At 56.4% G+C, this 14446-nt stretch overlaps 8 protein-coding genes across 8 annotated transcripts in view; 4 read left to right on the top strand and 4 right to left on the bottom strand.

Moving 5' to 3' along the window:
- Positions 1-1012: 1012 nt before the first annotated feature.
- On the bottom strand, positions 1013-3781 carry VDAG_09277 (uncharacterized protein; the record flags this gene model as incomplete). Its single annotated transcript, XM_009655579.1, has 5 exons — positions 1013-1505; positions 1557-1618; positions 1671-2220; positions 2276-3360; positions 3635-3781. The coding sequence occupies 5 exons, from the start codon at positions 3779-3781 to the stop codon at positions 1013-1015; spliced, it is 2337 nt and encodes a 778-aa protein (XP_009653874.1).
- An 867-nt stretch (positions 3782-4648) lies between these two features.
- Positions 4649-4999, top strand: VDAG_09276 (uncharacterized protein; the record flags this gene model as incomplete). Its single annotated transcript, XM_009655578.1, has 1 exon — positions 4649-4999. One exon carries the CDS (start codon positions 4649-4651, stop codon positions 4997-4999), a length of 351 nt encoding a protein of 116 aa, XP_009653873.1.
- A 425-nt stretch (positions 5000-5424) lies between these two features.
- VDAG_09275 (uncharacterized protein) lies at positions 5425-5925 on the bottom strand (the record flags this gene model as incomplete). The annotated part of the gene is made up of 1 exon (XM_009655577.1): positions 5425-5925. One exon carries the CDS (start codon positions 5923-5925, stop codon positions 5425-5427), a length of 501 nt encoding a protein of 166 aa, XP_009653872.1.
- A 1097-nt stretch (positions 5926-7022) lies between these two features.
- Positions 7023-8456, bottom strand: VDAG_09274 (uncharacterized protein; the record flags this gene model as incomplete). The annotated part of the gene is made up of 2 exons (XM_009655576.1): positions 7023-8114; positions 8185-8456. The coding sequence occupies 2 exons, from the start codon at positions 8454-8456 to the stop codon at positions 7730-7732; spliced, it is 657 nt and encodes a 218-aa protein (XP_009653871.1). The 3' UTR covers positions 7023-7729.
- A 548-nt stretch (positions 8457-9004) lies between these two features.
- On the top strand, positions 9005-9421 carry VDAG_09273 (uncharacterized protein; the record flags this gene model as incomplete). Its single annotated transcript, XM_009655575.1, has 1 exon — positions 9005-9421. The coding sequence occupies one exon, from the start codon at positions 9005-9007 to the stop codon at positions 9419-9421; it is 417 nt and encodes a 138-aa protein (XP_009653870.1).
- A 742-nt stretch (positions 9422-10163) lies between these two features.
- Positions 10164-12080, top strand: VDAG_09272 (uncharacterized protein; the record flags this gene model as incomplete). The annotated part of the gene is made up of 4 exons (XM_009655574.1): positions 10164-10219; positions 10316-10500; positions 10553-11871; positions 12036-12080. The coding sequence occupies 4 exons, from the start codon at positions 10164-10166 to the stop codon at positions 12078-12080; spliced, it is 1605 nt and encodes a 534-aa protein (XP_009653869.1).
- A 269-nt stretch (positions 12081-12349) lies between these two features.
- VDAG_09271 (CDP-diacylglycerol-glycerol-3-phosphate 3-phosphatidyltransferase) lies at positions 12350-14151 on the bottom strand (the record flags this gene model as incomplete). Its single annotated transcript, XM_009655573.1, has 4 exons — positions 13831-14151; positions 13705-13776; positions 13365-13645; positions 12350-13310 (listed from the first exon to the last, which is right to left on the bottom strand). Exons 1-4 carry the CDS (start codon positions 14083-14085, stop codon positions 12350-12352), a joined length of 1569 nt encoding a protein of 522 aa, XP_009653868.1. The 5' UTR covers positions 14086-14151.
- Positions 14152-14420: 269 nt separating this feature from the next.
- The window catches only part of VDAG_09270 (NADH:ubiquinone oxidoreductase 13.4kD subunit), a gene marked incomplete at both ends in the record, with an annotated part of 802 nt that continues 776 nt past the window's right edge, over positions 14421-14446 (top strand). The window contains one exon of the mRNA XM_009655572.1: positions 14421-14441. Coding sequence (XP_009653867.1) covers positions 14421-14441 — 21 coding nt within the window. The remainder of the gene's footprint in view (positions 14442-14446) is intronic.

The raw sequence follows: 14446 nt of genomic DNA, 5'->3' as shown, positions 1-14446 counted from the left end.
AAAACGAGCCGAGATGGACAAGACTGAGCTCAGAGAGGGCAGCGGTCAGGTATATGGCGCCTGGCCAAAGATAGTCGTAGAATGAACGTATGAAGAAACTGAGCCTCCGAGACCGAGTGATCCTTCTAGATCGAAGCCATCCGGGCCATCGTACTTATGTCCCCACGACACCGCGAAAAGCAAACACGAACAGGTGCCCAACGCGCGAGATCCGAGGGCAGCTGCCATGGCGCTGTCACGTATCTTGACAGACTTGACAGAAGTTTGAAATCAACCTAGAGGAGACGTGGGAAAAGCAAAGACGACTCCTCTGCGCCCACGCGAATCAGGCGATGTGCCCCATCCATGAACCGGGTCATCTGTAGGGCACGGTCAATCAATTGGCTTGCTCGCCGTCAGAGGGGCCTAGATCCTCTAAGGGCTTGTCTATTCTTGCTCTTAAGCCTCATCCGCCGCGTCTGACTATTTCATTGTACAGAAGCCGCAACAGAGACGCGAGTCATTCTGATTTCTATCGAGAAACATCACACGAAAGATGGGATGGCAGGCATCGTCGCACATGATTCCCGGCTGGCTAGATCGATGGAACAGACCGATCGACCACGTCCGTGCTGCTGCAGAACGACACTTTGGGATGCCAACACGCGCACGGTTCGCTGCTACACAAGGTGCTGCGTTTCAGGTATCATGACATGGTTCCCGACGTGGATCAAGTTGCGAGAGTTTCTTTTGGAGAGCGGCGCATTGCCGGAATCGAGCGTGTCGATGGCGACGTGCTGCATCCTGTGTGTGTCGCCCAGCATCTTCGGATCACCGCAAAGCAACACCCACGAACCGCATGGTTTACACCCAGTACATCAGGGATTCATGCCAGCGCCCATGGCCACGGCTGCGTCTCGATCAAAACAGTCTTATATGGGTATTCACGCTTTTCAGTCCTAACTTCGTACACACAATTTGAGCAAGGCAATCAACACACTTTTGTCACACACAGATCCGCATCCCACGCTCCTTAATCCAATCCACCAAACACAGAAGGAAAGTCGTAATCAGTATACGCATTCAGCTGCAGATCGAATGGATCCAGCGGCATCATGATGTCTGGGTCTTCAAAAGGCACAGCCAAACCCGCGGCGTTGGCCTGGTGCGTCGGCACGACGTGAACTGACCCGTAGTGCATGCCGCCGTCGTCCTGCGGGGTGTAACCGCCGGCAAACGGCGTGCCGTACTGTTGGGGCGGCGGTGGCATGTTGGGCGTATTCAACGGGTGCCAGTTGGCACTCGTTTGCGAAGGAGTCTGCTGCTGCTGCTGTTGCTGGGGCGGCGGCGGCGGTGGCAGCGGCTGTTGAGGCGGCGGGAGCTCTGCATCGAATGAGGGTGTCGGATCCGCAGCACGAGATTCGGGCGAGGTCGAATCGACAGGGTCGTCGGCCGGATCGATCTTATCGGGGGCGAAGACATACTTTGAGTGGAAGTGTACCTGTCGATCGTTGGGGCCGCCGGGGCTGGGCAGACTGTTAGAAGATGCCTACTCGTGGATGGGGAGAGGAACTCACGGTGAGACTGATGGGCGGCCGCGCAAGCCCAACGTCGGCACAAGTCTCTGTATGTCGGCAATCTACGGATGGTCAGCAGGAAAACCCCTTGCAGCCAGACAGTGGTCCACTTACGCAAGGCCGGAGCCAGGCATATGTCTCCTGGATGCGCCTCGCCATGCACAGCGCCTCCATTAGCTTGCCTTTGATGCTCACAAGGCTGTGCTCGCCATGCTGCGGCAGCAGCCAGTACGCATGCTCCACGACCTTGACGCATTGATACAGCGTGATGGTGAGCGTCGGGCTGTCGATCAGGCGGTGGGCGTCAAGGTGGTACACCTGCGACCACATGTCACAGAGCTTGACGGCGCTGTCAATGCACGTTTGTTGGCAGTAGGCAATGTACTCCTGCGATGTGGCAGCCATGGCCTCCGGCGAGACCGTCTCCTTCATCCCCGGCACGAGGAACCGATGCAGGTCGCACCGACACAGAATGAGCGTTGAGTGCAGGATGATGTAGGCTGTCGAGTCGCGCGAGTGGCACATGAACATGAGCCGGCTTGGTGTGAGCTGCAATTCTTCGGGGAGGCTCTCTCTGAAGGTTTGCAGCTCGCGGTCGAGGGACAGGAGCTCGTCTTTGGTGTTGGAAGGGCTGGTGCCACTTCGAATAACCCGTTTCGTGTATCTGCGCAAGTCAGTCGTGTGCAGCGCCACGTAAACCACTGCACAATGCTACTCACCTCAGTATCCTGTCCCGTAGATCCATCAACCTCATGCGATACGCAATAGCATCCATGTCGGCACCGGAGCTATCCCCCTTCTCGTGCAGGTACTGCGACCTTGATGCAAGCCCTCGCTGGAAGTAGTAGTCGTTGCTCGGCAGCCTAATGTGCAGTCGGTGTGTCGGGCACACGGCCAAGTCTTCGATGCCACTCGAGAAGATCTTGTCGAGAAAATAGATCCCCCACATCAGACGTCGCAGACACTCTCGCCGCACAGGCTCGACAGACGGTCGCTCATAGTTGAGCCGCTTCGTGAAGGCCATGCGCGCCGCGACGGACAGCAACGTCCAGACATCCTCGGTGAACTGCGACGTGAAGCCAAACTTGATGTACAGCACCATGGTCTGCAGCTCAGCGACGGTCGTCGTCCCCAGGTTCGTCAGCATGCCCTTGCGCACCTCCCGCATCCAGGCATGGGGCACCGAGTCGTCATCCTCCTGCGCCGGTCCTATGAGCCGTAGACCCGCAGCGCAGACGGCCTTGAGCAGCTCGTTGTCGAGCTTGCCTTGGTTCCAGTCAGCCATCAGCGAGGCCTTGTGCAGGAACGGGCAGTCGACGAGGTCCGTCTTTTCAAAGTAGGCATCCAGGCACTGACGAATGACGTCCTTTCTGTCGAGGTCGAAGACTCTCGGCCGGTCGAGCAGGGCCTCATAGCGCACCGCCTCGCTCGTGAAGCTGCCACGGCTTCCGGGCGTCGGCACGGAGCGTCCATCGGTGACGGCACTAGGACTCGTCACAAGTCCGGCTGGATGTCTGGTGACGGCCGACGATGATCCCGACGACAACGTGGTCCCGTGTCCGATGGGCAGGCTACGGCCCTGCTCGGCGTCGCCATAGATGCACTGCAGGTTGTTGGAGGCACAGCGAGAGCAAGGCTGGGCGCCGGAGCACTTGGCCTTGTGCGAGCGACAGGGGACGCACGCGCGGCGTATACGACGGCGCTTGGTACCGGCCTGGGTGAGCTCTTCCTGGGGCAGGTCCTCATCAAGGTCCTCGAGTTCAGCGCTAGCACCGCCGGCGTACGAGCAGGGTAGGTCGAGACGCTCGCAGCGTAGACAGCCAGACTGTCGGCGATCACATTTCACCTAAGAGAGAGAGAGAGCGCGCGCGCGGGTCAGCAGGTGGTGAGCAACATGAGACGAACCACGACCATCGCCAGTCGCAAACCGCATCATATACACACGAGACAACACAAGCCGAGACAAGGGCCAGCCGAGACAAGGCCAGCCGAGACAAGAGCAAGCCGAGACAAGAGCAAGCCGAGGACGGCAGGCGGAAGTCGGAGTTCGGTAGGGAACAGCAGTAGGGGGAGCTTACCTTCCGGGCCCGACATTGGCGGCAGGCGAGCGGAGGCTCGGCGGGTGAATGCTGGGGCGGGACGAGATCCGGGGGCATGCGGCCGCTTCCTGTAGAAGAGGGGGTTGTTGAAGCCTGCTGCGGCAGCGAGGGCTGGGTCGAGGCCATGGCTAGGCGAGGGCGTCAGCTTGGACATGCGGGCGCGTGTGCCTCGTGGAACCTGAATGAAGGGAAGGGGTTGGCGCGCTCACGGCTGGCTGCGTGTGGGTTTGTCCAGGAGTGTGGGGAGAGATGGGGGACGTGACGATCGGTTGCATGATCTGATCTCGGAGAGTGGTGCGATGGGTGCATTCAGCTGAATGAGGAGGTCTGAATTGTTGTGATGTGGAGGTTGGGACAAGACGATCCGAGGATGTCGGGAGCCGTGCGATGTTCTCGATTGACACAGCTCTGGCACCTAGAAACCCCATGTTGTACAGTGCGAGTGGCTCCGATCCGACCGTTCCGAGGCCGAGTTCCGTTTCCCATCCCCTCCGTCGTTGCACAGACTCCGTTTGGCGCGGCTGCGGTTCTGCTGGAGCGGGAAAGAGCAAGAGACACCTCAATGCGACATGACCCCCTCCAGCCTAATCCCCTCTTCTAAGCCCCCAGAGCACCAGAGCACGAGGCTGAGCCGCTAGATGCTTCAGAGCCAGGATTGTCAATCAAAAGGGCCGCCCATCTTGATGCTGGGGTCTAGGTACATGTCAAATACTGAGACGCACACCCCTGAAGCATTGAACTAACCAGCAAAGCAATCTGGCGGGGATGGACCGAATAAGATCTGCATCTATGGCTTGACGAGCCTACCTTATCCATCTGATTTTACTCCCCATGTTGGATCCTCGACAACACGAAGACACTCCATCGGCTCTTCTTTAGCTGGCATCCAGTTCAATGGAGCAGGCCGTACGTACATGACTAACGGCCTATGTGCTCAAAGTAGGTAGGTAGTCTCCGTCCTTAGAAGCGCGACAACGAACACCACGGGTCGCAATGTCCGCCATCCCGCCACATGAGCCTCGCTCCCTCCGTCACATGTCCTACACCGACGCAGTTTGCGGCACAGAGATTTACAATTTCTACGGGAACCGCGCGCTTGAGCATACAACAGCAACTGGCACCGTCCTAGCCATCAAAGTCAAGCCGCTCAGTGCCTTGGACCCCTCAGAAGCCGACATGATGCAGTATGCTGCAACAAAAGGCATCCTGGCTCCAAACATCCGTGGCGTCTATGACATTGTGACCACAAAGCCCATCGCACGGGTGCTCGTGAGCGAGCGGGTTCCTGGTGTGCCGTTGGTTGATGTCTGGTTGGACATGGAATATGCGTTCGCCATGACATGACACTGTGTCATTCACACGAGAAATGGTGGATTCCAGTCTTACAGGACATCTCATAACCCTGTTCAGAGCAGAGACTCGAGTTCACGCGGCTGATTGAGGATAGAGGCTTCTGATGAACCCCCCTATGAACCCTCCATAATCCGCACCGGTAGACAGTCACTGAGGCGTGCAGAAAAGCCAGGGAATCTCTCTGTCATTCAAGTACATACAGGGAACCACTATGTACTCCACAACATTAAGTAGCCAGCACAGCTTCCCCATTATCATCATCCGAGCAGTGCAAGCCTGCCCCCTTTTCTCATCCGACTATCCCGTGATCCCAGATCGCGTATGTGTCTTTCTCTCTCCGCCAAATCTGCCCCTCAGGTTCTCATCCCAAACAAACTGCGAAATCATGAATGTGCCTTCGCCAGTCATCAGCCGGCTTAAGCAGTCGAGGCGTCAAACTGCAGGGCAGTCGAAGCCTGGCCGGCCGCCTCCTTGTCGGCGTTGATGTTGTTCTGCAGCTTCTTCTCCTCCTCCTCGAGCTTGGCGGCGACGTCCTGGCCCTGCGCGGCCTGCGCCTGCAGCTTGAGCTTGGTGGCCGTGAGCTTGAGGATCTTGTTCTTGGTCTTGCCGTTGGCGAGGGCCTGGGCCTCCTCGCCCGTGGCGGCCTCGATGGCCGGGTTGAAGGCCTCCTTCTCGGCCTGGTTGCAGATCTGGTTGACGCTGTTGAGGAAGTCGAGATCCGCCTTGGCGACGGTCGAGAGGTCGGCGGGCAGGCCGGCGAGGGCGTCGAGGGCCTCCTGCTCGCCGTTGCCGGCGACGCCGCCGCTGATGGAGATGGCGTCGTAGGTGGTCGTCGAGAAGACGGTGGCCTGGCGCTTGGCGAGGGGGGTGGCGGCGGCGAGGGCAGCGAAGCCGACGGTGATCATGGAGAACTTCATGTTGACGGTAGGTTGGGTGGTTGCTGTTTGTTTGGGGGGTTAAGAGATTTGGTTTGGTGGGGTGATGGGCGAGAGAAGACTGAAATGCTTCAAGGATAGTTTTGTTCTGTAAAAGGTGGATGAAAAAGAGAGTCGCTGACCCGAATAAAGAGAATGATAAAAGTAGTACTTTGAAGAGATTCGAGCAGCACAGCTGTCAAGGAATGGAAGTTACAGTGAGAAGATGATGGTGATGAGGATGAAGAGGCAAGAAGAACGGTTGATGGGAGGCATTCACCAAGTCTTAAATATCCAGACGATCTGGTCGATCCTCATAATCGTACTTGGAGCCATGAATAGCAATACCTCACCTTCATCTCGCAATCCATGTCAATGTCACGCTCATCGGACGACAGGCCTGCCAGGACTTCACACAATCTTCCTCTGGCGTCCGAGAGCCTCACCCTGACGTTGCAGCAGCGCCTGGCACTACACCACGTTGAGCTTCAGCAGCGAGACAATGTTCCCATTTGGGTTTTGATAGACGTCAGGCCCATGCGGCTCCTGGAGACCCTGGCCAGGAGGAGGCCCACCATCAAACGGTGTGTTGGTTGCTGAGACGAGGTCGAATCCAAAAACAGGTAGCGAGCTTCGATCTCCCGGCCGAGATAGGCGGCTTTCGACTCCTCGCTCGATTCGGCGAGGCCGTTGAATGGTGGACTTTTACAGATCGCTAGGGCCAGCCTCCGGGGGGGTTTCATGATGTGAAGGCAGATCAGACGGATCAGAGGCAGGCCGGGGCGGCGTCTCGTCGCAAAATAGCTCGCTAACCCCTGCCAGGAATTGTCTGCTGGCATGCTGCGACGTTAGGATCTGGGTCGATGAGGTGCAGGCACATCAGACGGATGGCTCGCAGGCCGAGCGGGTTTATGCGATGAGCCAAAGGTCCAATTGATGGTGCGGCACATCATGGAAATCAACAGTGATCTGGTGATCACAAACTTGATCGACCATGGCGTGAGTAAGTTTGGATCGCAGTGAAAGAACTCTGTCGATGCAGAGCCCCATCACCACTGTTCGTTTGCAAGACGCCCAAACGACATACTTAGGGAGGTACAGTACTTTCAGGAACCTAGGCACCTCCAGCACGCTGCTTCAGTGCGAATATGTTATCTCGGGATCAAATCTGGCCAAGCTTTGCCAACATTAGCGCCCGCTGCACGCTCTAAACCCTCCGGTCCTTGGAACAGACGACAGACACGGGCGGAGAGCCGAAATTAACAGAAGGCCGCCCATCATCAGAATACAGAGAGCCTCCTGTTGTTTCACTAACCCCCGACATTGGCCCAGCCCCCAGCCAAAACATAAGCATACCCAGCCTCTCTCCACCAGAAAAGACCCCTCTTCTGACCCTGTCTCCTCCCCGTCAGCCCCTGAAGCCTCTGCGACGCTTCACAATACAATGTGTGTCAACCCCGTTTGGATTTCGGGCTCGGGGCAATGGGCGCGCCGCGTGCTCGTCATGGGTCGGGGGCTCAACACCAGTTCCGATGCCGTCCTGCCGAAACCCCAGCATGGCGCTAAAGGCTGTTGAAGGCCCTGGTGAATTGAGTTTCTCGGGTCACAGACGAACCAAATGGCTGGGCCATCGTCACATCACCTCGTCTCACCTGGTCAAGCTGCCAGCTCGTCTTCGCCGTCCCACCAACACCACCACCCGACTGGATCTGCTTGTTGTCCTTTCAGCGCCATGTCGAATGATCTCAATGGCATTCATCTCATCGTAGCTCATAACACAAAGTTGGTCTCATCCCAATTGCAGTTCTCACAACACAAACGCAACAAGCCCCACGAGACCCCCCATTACCCCCATTACGATCCCTAGCTCTGCCCTCAGCGACCCAGCTCCTGAACACCCGTTTTTGCCGTTCTTCGTTGAGCTGCCCCCGTTGCTGCTGCTACTGTCACTATCGCTGCTTCCACCACCACTGCTGCCGCCCTTGCCCGATGCTCTCTTGCAAATTCCGTTGCTATTACTTGTGGCCGACGGCGCTGGCGGTGTAGTAGTCTTCTTCCCGCCTGAGAGCTTTTCCGCGCCAGACACGATAGTAATGGCCGTGAATGAACCTTCCCCTGTCGCGGTCGATGTTGCCTGGGCGTTGATGTCGCACACGTCGCCATCGTCAGCGTCGCAGGTGTATGTCTCCGATCTGGTCCGTCAGTAACGTCTTCCAATCCCGACCCAGACCTTCGAAGCAGTTGAGCAAGAAGAGAACCTACCCAAATTGGATCTTGACAGTCTCGGGCCCCTGCGTCAGGGTCACGCCCCGAAAATCTCCGCAACTGGTCGGATACGGCGACTTGAAGACCGATGTGCACGCGAGCAGATACTCCGTCGAGCTCTTCTCCGGGACTGCCGTGATAACGGACGCATAGATGTTATCACCGGCTCTAGTCGTGCGCGACGGCAGCCAGACGGACGTCTTTGATGTGGCAGCCAAAGCCTCGCCGAGCAATGCCAACGTGGCCAAGATCTGTAGGGCAGGCGTCATGATCATGGCTTGTTTGCAGTAAAGATGCGGACAGCCTAACCATGCGCCATTCCGTCTCGGCGTCTCGGCACGCATACATATACTTCCAAATAGCACACTATATACGTGTATGGCCTCAATCTATGGCGGAGGCCTCGCGAAAAGGGAAAGACACCGCCATGTCCCTTGTTGAGAACTCAGCCCTGAAGGGCAGCGGCACAGCAGCTGCAGAGATTTGGTGGCGGTAGCTCATTGGTGATGTGAATGCAGTGCAACTCGCCTGCATAGCCCCCTGGTCAATCCCGGTGACTTTGACGGATGAAGACCAGCCATATACGTCAAGCTGAAGGTGGTCTGCCTAATCTGGTCTCAATGCGAGTGACAATGTCGTCAGTGCTGGCAATCCCAGCCTGATTGCGCGAGAAGCTTGCTCGTAGCTGCGATGATCTCCTCGACACAAACTCTGACTGACAAGAACCTACCGTCATTTTCAACTACGAAATCTCGATGCATGTGAGACTTTGCCGCTTCAAACATCTGTCATAGAAATCCACTGTTCGATCGCCGCCATGGCCGAAGTCGTCGGTCTCGTCCTCGGCCTTGTCGCTCTGGTGCCGCAATTGACGGCCGGCGTGAAGATGCTCCGCCAGATTCGCAACGCAGACGACCGCTTCCCTGTTGAAATAGACAGGCTCGCATGTGATCTCGAACTGCTGGTCACGTTCGTCGAGGCGCTGGAAGAAACACCTGGCGTCACCGAGCCGGTTCTCCAGCGATGCTGCGAGTGCTGCACGCAGATTGCCCAAGGCCTTGACAAGGTCAGGGGCATGGTCTCTTTGGTGACGACGGGCAGCAAAAGCAAGAGAGTCATTAGGAAGATCACGGGCTTGCCGGGCTTGCGAACCGCCGTCGAGGCTCTGCAGCAGAGTGTGACTAGAGCACAAATGACCATGATGATGTACGTCAAGTCCCGCAGCGGACGATAAGCAGTGCGATCGCAACGCTGAAGAGGTTGTAGGACGTCTCACTTGCCATTACTCGCCGGTATGAGTCGGCTGAGTCTTGCGCCAATGTTACCAACGCCGGAGCCTTCGCCAGTAGTCGAGGACTCACTGGTGTCCTCATCCACACAAACGCTGGACGAGATAACTACGCTGGGCGCAGTAATGGGCCGTGTAAACTTGGCGAATAGGCCTCAGCATCCGAGATGCGGCAGTGGCTCGACAAAGCATTGTCCTTGTTCCTGTCACCGAATGTCCAAGGTTTCTCGGCGCTATTGGGCGTTCGAGTACATCGCTTCCCCTACGCCCTGTGACTATTCCAAGTGCCAGTCCACCGTGTACGGTGCCAGTTTCAGAGTCACATTGACGCAAGTTGGCCTTAACTGGTCGGTCAATTTTCAAGCATACATCGCTCAGGAAGCAGGCAGCTTCTCATTGCAACCAAGTCTTGTGCTGGAGAGAACTGTTCCATACAATTCTCCAGGCTTCGATTTAATAAGAAGGTGTAGTAGATATGGCTCCGTGTCGCCCGAAGTAGCTCAGCAGCAGCTCCTCAAAATGGCACGAACCGATAGTTCGTTTAGAAATCACGTCAACCCATCTGGCTGGTCGTATCTTGAGGCTAGTAACATCTCGCTTCAAGTCACTAGATATCTCTGCTGAACTACCCAAACAGGCTCTTTTGTATCTCGAATGGTCTCCGAGATTGCATGAAAAACAGATCACCATGATCAAATTCTTTTTCACAGAACTCAACATTACGAAAGGCTTATATTCTCCGCGGTCAGTCTCAGATCTTTCCGGGGGCAGTTGCTGCCGCATGGCGGTTGAATTCTGACGTTGATAACGCAGCTTGCTGCCACGGCTGGCAAACTTCAGCAGGCATAATTCTCGTAGCAACTTGCTCAAGTGTCTGATCACCCTCGGCTTTGACCCCTCGGAGAGTCCCGCGCCAGCCGCTCGATTTTGGCCTCGGCCGTCCTTAGTCAAGATTGGAGGGAAGCATGCCGGGGCTGATCCATTTTCCCTCGAGAATCTCGCCATTCTTTGCCGTCTGAGTCCCGGTGAGTCCCTATCTGTTTGATCGCGGCACAAATTTGACGTGTTGTGCTACAGGCTTCGCCGAGATGACGCCCCTCCACGAGGCTGTCCTTCTTGGCACGGACGGGCTTGACGAGACAAGGACCTCTAGGTCACCCACTGATGAACGAAACTTCCTTGGCCAGACACCTTTGCATTTGGCTCTGTCGAACACCGGACATATGACAGCGCTCATAAACTCGGGACATGATATCAACGCCCTCGATCGGTTGGGCATGACTCCCCTCATGTATGCTGGCATCATGGGACTTGTCAACGCTGTCCTTTTGCTCCTTGACCGCGGAGCGGATCCTTCACTTCGGGCTACCAAGCACAATAATCTTTTCATCGATTTTGCAGCTTCTCGCAATAATTGGGACGTCATCATGGCCGCTCTTTCAAGATTGGAAACACGGCCAGACAACGACACTGACTGGACCTGGGCGCGACACGCAACTATTCTGCGTCATGTGGAGTATCCGGATCACACAAGGCGGCGTCTTGGTTTCAAAGACTTTCTCGCAAAGTGCGACACACCAAACTTCATCTTCGACCATAATGGCTGCCGCGGCAGCACGTTGATGCACTTTGTGACCACTCCCGAAGATGTGCAGACATTGCTAGGTCAAGGTTTCACACGTATAAACCAAGCCAACTCGGATGGCCATAGCCCTTTCATGCGGTCGATGAGAAGGCACCGCGAGGTGCCGACAATCCTACCGATCCTGAACGCCGGGACGGACGTTCACCACCGGGACAATAACGGCCACACGGCACTCTGGTACGCCTTGTACATGGGTACGTTCCAGATGGCCAATTGTAGCCATGAAAGTGGCTGGCGGATACTTCACCATGTTCTCCAGTGCGGCATCGATGCGCTTTCTCTGGACAACTGTCTATGCCCGTGTTCGCCAAACGGATGTTTGCCATCTGGCATTCTACACTGGTCATCGCTATATTATTCACAATCGACTGATGTCCCGTGGCCGCTATTTGAATGGCTCATTATTGTGTTGGAGTATCGTGGTTCGGAAGAAGCGAAGACGACTCTGCAATCTTACATCAGGAGGGCCAAACACGATGAGTTGGGCTTGACTCACCTCTGCTGCACAAGATTTCCGGGCAGCCCCCTGATGGATGGTCATGTGCCCCCCCTGCCAAGCGACGATGTTGACGATATCCTCGCCGAGGAGGAAGAACTCATTGATATATTAGAACAGGAAATGGAGGAAGCGAAAGCGTTGAACTACGATCAACTCAGAAGAACATGGTTCACGCAAGTGAAAGAACGACTTGATGCAGCTCGAGCAGACGAAGCCTGTTCAAAGCCTGGTAAGATGAAAGAGCAACCATCAGTATGTACACGTCGCAATCTGAGGGGGTTTCATGGCGATACTAACGCAGCAGAAGAACCGCTATCATTTCGTCAACCCAATCGGGAAGCAAGTTGCTGCATATAAAGGATGGATAGACTTTGAGTTCGAATGCCGTAAAAAGTATCTGGAAGACGATCATATAGGAAACAGTTGGTACGATCGAAGGATCTCCCATCTCCGGCATCTAGTCAAAGTCATGGGCGTGAAGCCTGAAGAAGTGTCTGAGCATTGGTACGGGCTTCCCAACAAAGGTGCAGAGGAGCTGTTCTAGCTGGAGACGCAGTCGACATTCTTCTGCTAGCCCTTACGGTATAGGGCTGGGATGGGAGCACGGATTGGAGCGACGTTGACAGAGCCTGTTGAAGGGGCGAGTTGATACGCGCCTTGAAGCAAGGGTATTGCGCAAATTGAAGGGATGGCGTGTCCAAATATCTACCGGCCAGCAAACGAGGGCCCTCTACAGAGCACCACCAAGAAGTCTCACAATCCGCATCGCCGCCTTGACCTTCCACCCAACCTGCCTCTCCTCTGTCTCAAAGTCTTCCCTCGTCGTAAAGGTCGCATACTCTTGCAGCCAGGCCTGCTCCTCACCAAGCCTCCTCTTGAGGTCCTGATCCCTCGTGACGACCAAAGCGCCGGCCTCGAGGTCATGCGTGTAGCTACGGTTCGTATAGTTGGAGCTGCCGATCGATGTGACGCACGGCGTCTCTTCCCCGGGCAGCGTCACCCAGATGCCCTTGGCGTGGTAACTCCACCCGCCAGGCGTGCCGACGACGCCGCGCCGCCACTCCTTGAGCTTGATCGAGTCTTCCGTGCCAGCAGAGTGCACAGCGTGCGCAAAATGGCGCAGGTAGTACGTGTATGCGCCCGGCAAGAGACCAGCGACGCCAGGGGCGTTGAAGAAGCCATTGGCCTCCGGTCCGGCGGTGATGACGACGTTTTGCCCTTCGGAGCTGTGGGCCGCAATGAGAGCTGCCTGAAGCGATCGGCTCGGGTTGAAGTAGCCGGCTGTGAACGTCCACGTCGTCTTCTCTTGGCGCATGAAGTTCAAAAGGGACCTGATAACCGGTTGGTCTGTCGACGCCCCTCGCTTGAGAAGTTGCGCCATTTGCGCCGTCATGTATACTCGCGTGTCCTTGCTCTCGTCACGGCTGGGTGTTTTCCTAGGCGATATAAGGCGGGCAAGCGTGGATGATGTGGTCTCGACGAATTTCTCCGGGCTGTCCAGGGGTGATGGCGCCGCATTGGTCACCGGCCACGCCAATTCGAAACCAGCTCGTTCCCTCGTGGGCTCGACAAGAAAGCTGAAGGATGACACGGTACGGTGTATGTCGTAGAAGTAATCAGTAACGGCTTTGGAGGAGAACAGGTGGTATCGGTCCTGGCGGTTCGTGAAGTAGTCGTTCGACAAATTGGCTCTAGGCAGCGTCAGCAAGCGGTTGCTGTACACCTACTATATCAAGAACACATACCCAGACAAAATAATCTCGTCGTCCACACCGTATAGCTTCATGTGCTGAAGTCCCCAACCCTCGTTGATCCGCCTGGGCATAAGCTTCTTCCGCCAGCCCGTCAGGTTGGGAGTATGGTACATTCGGATCTCGACCCTGTCAGGACCGAACTCGGTGACAAGGGGAGCCAGAAGCGAGGCGCATGACTGCTTCGGGGCCTCGCGCGTACCACGCAGGGCATCGGTGAGGATGTGCAGCTTGAGTTCGGGGTTCTTGCGCAGTGCCTCTTGTATCGTCGCGATCTGCCGTCGTTCAGCAAATCTTCAGCCGCAGGCTCGGGGCAACTTCGTTTTTTCCCTACCAGCTCTCTCTCCGTCTTGCCAATGTATAACGTCGACAGGAATACCCGGTTCTTCGCATTTCGTATCCTCCCCTGTCCAGTCTTTCGTTAGCCGTTGCGTCAAGGTTCCGGCAGTCACCTGCGCACCTTGAGCGTCTCGTAGAAGTCAGCAGGCTCTCGAATGATCTCAATCTGCGAGCCATTGATGTCGAAGCTCGGCGCAAGCTCGTCCAGCTTGTTCATGAACGAGACAAGCGGTCCCCCAAACGGGCTGCTGGAAACCGGTGCCGCAGCCGCAGGCGTCGAGTAGGCGCGTGTCTGCGGGCTCGCATACGAAGGCCTCGCCCTCGCGACGGCAGCCCTCACCTGTGACGCGCACCGCGGAGTACTCCGGACAAACATGATGGCAAACAATTGCTGACACGAAAGGAAAGACAAAAAGACGACAGTTGCCAATTCGGCAAACGCAACAACAGTGAGCCTCTTCTCCCCAACACTTCGCGGTTAGACATGGGTCCCTCACACACCCACCCCTGCCCTTTGGCCTTTGGTCCTGGGGGGGAGGGCCTCCGTAAAACGCGCCCGCCAATTGGCCCGAGCTGCCTTATGTAATCATCCAGCACCCAGCATCATCGCCAACCTCGACTTCGACCTTCAATTCCCGGACAAACCACCCTCCACCACGTATCGCACCCCCTCCAACCCACCAACACGGTCAATTGACCCCCGCCGCCGCCATGTCGACCATCACCCGTACCGTGTC

Source organism: Verticillium dahliae, genomic scaffold (assembly GCF_000150675.1).
Source record: "Verticillium dahliae VdLs.17 supercont1.25 genomic scaffold, whole genome shotgun sequence".
NCBI lineage: Eukaryota > Fungi > Ascomycota > Sordariomycetes > Glomerellales > Plectosphaerellaceae > Verticillium > Verticillium dahliae.
This window is presented reverse-complemented; position numbering and strand designations above follow the sequence as displayed.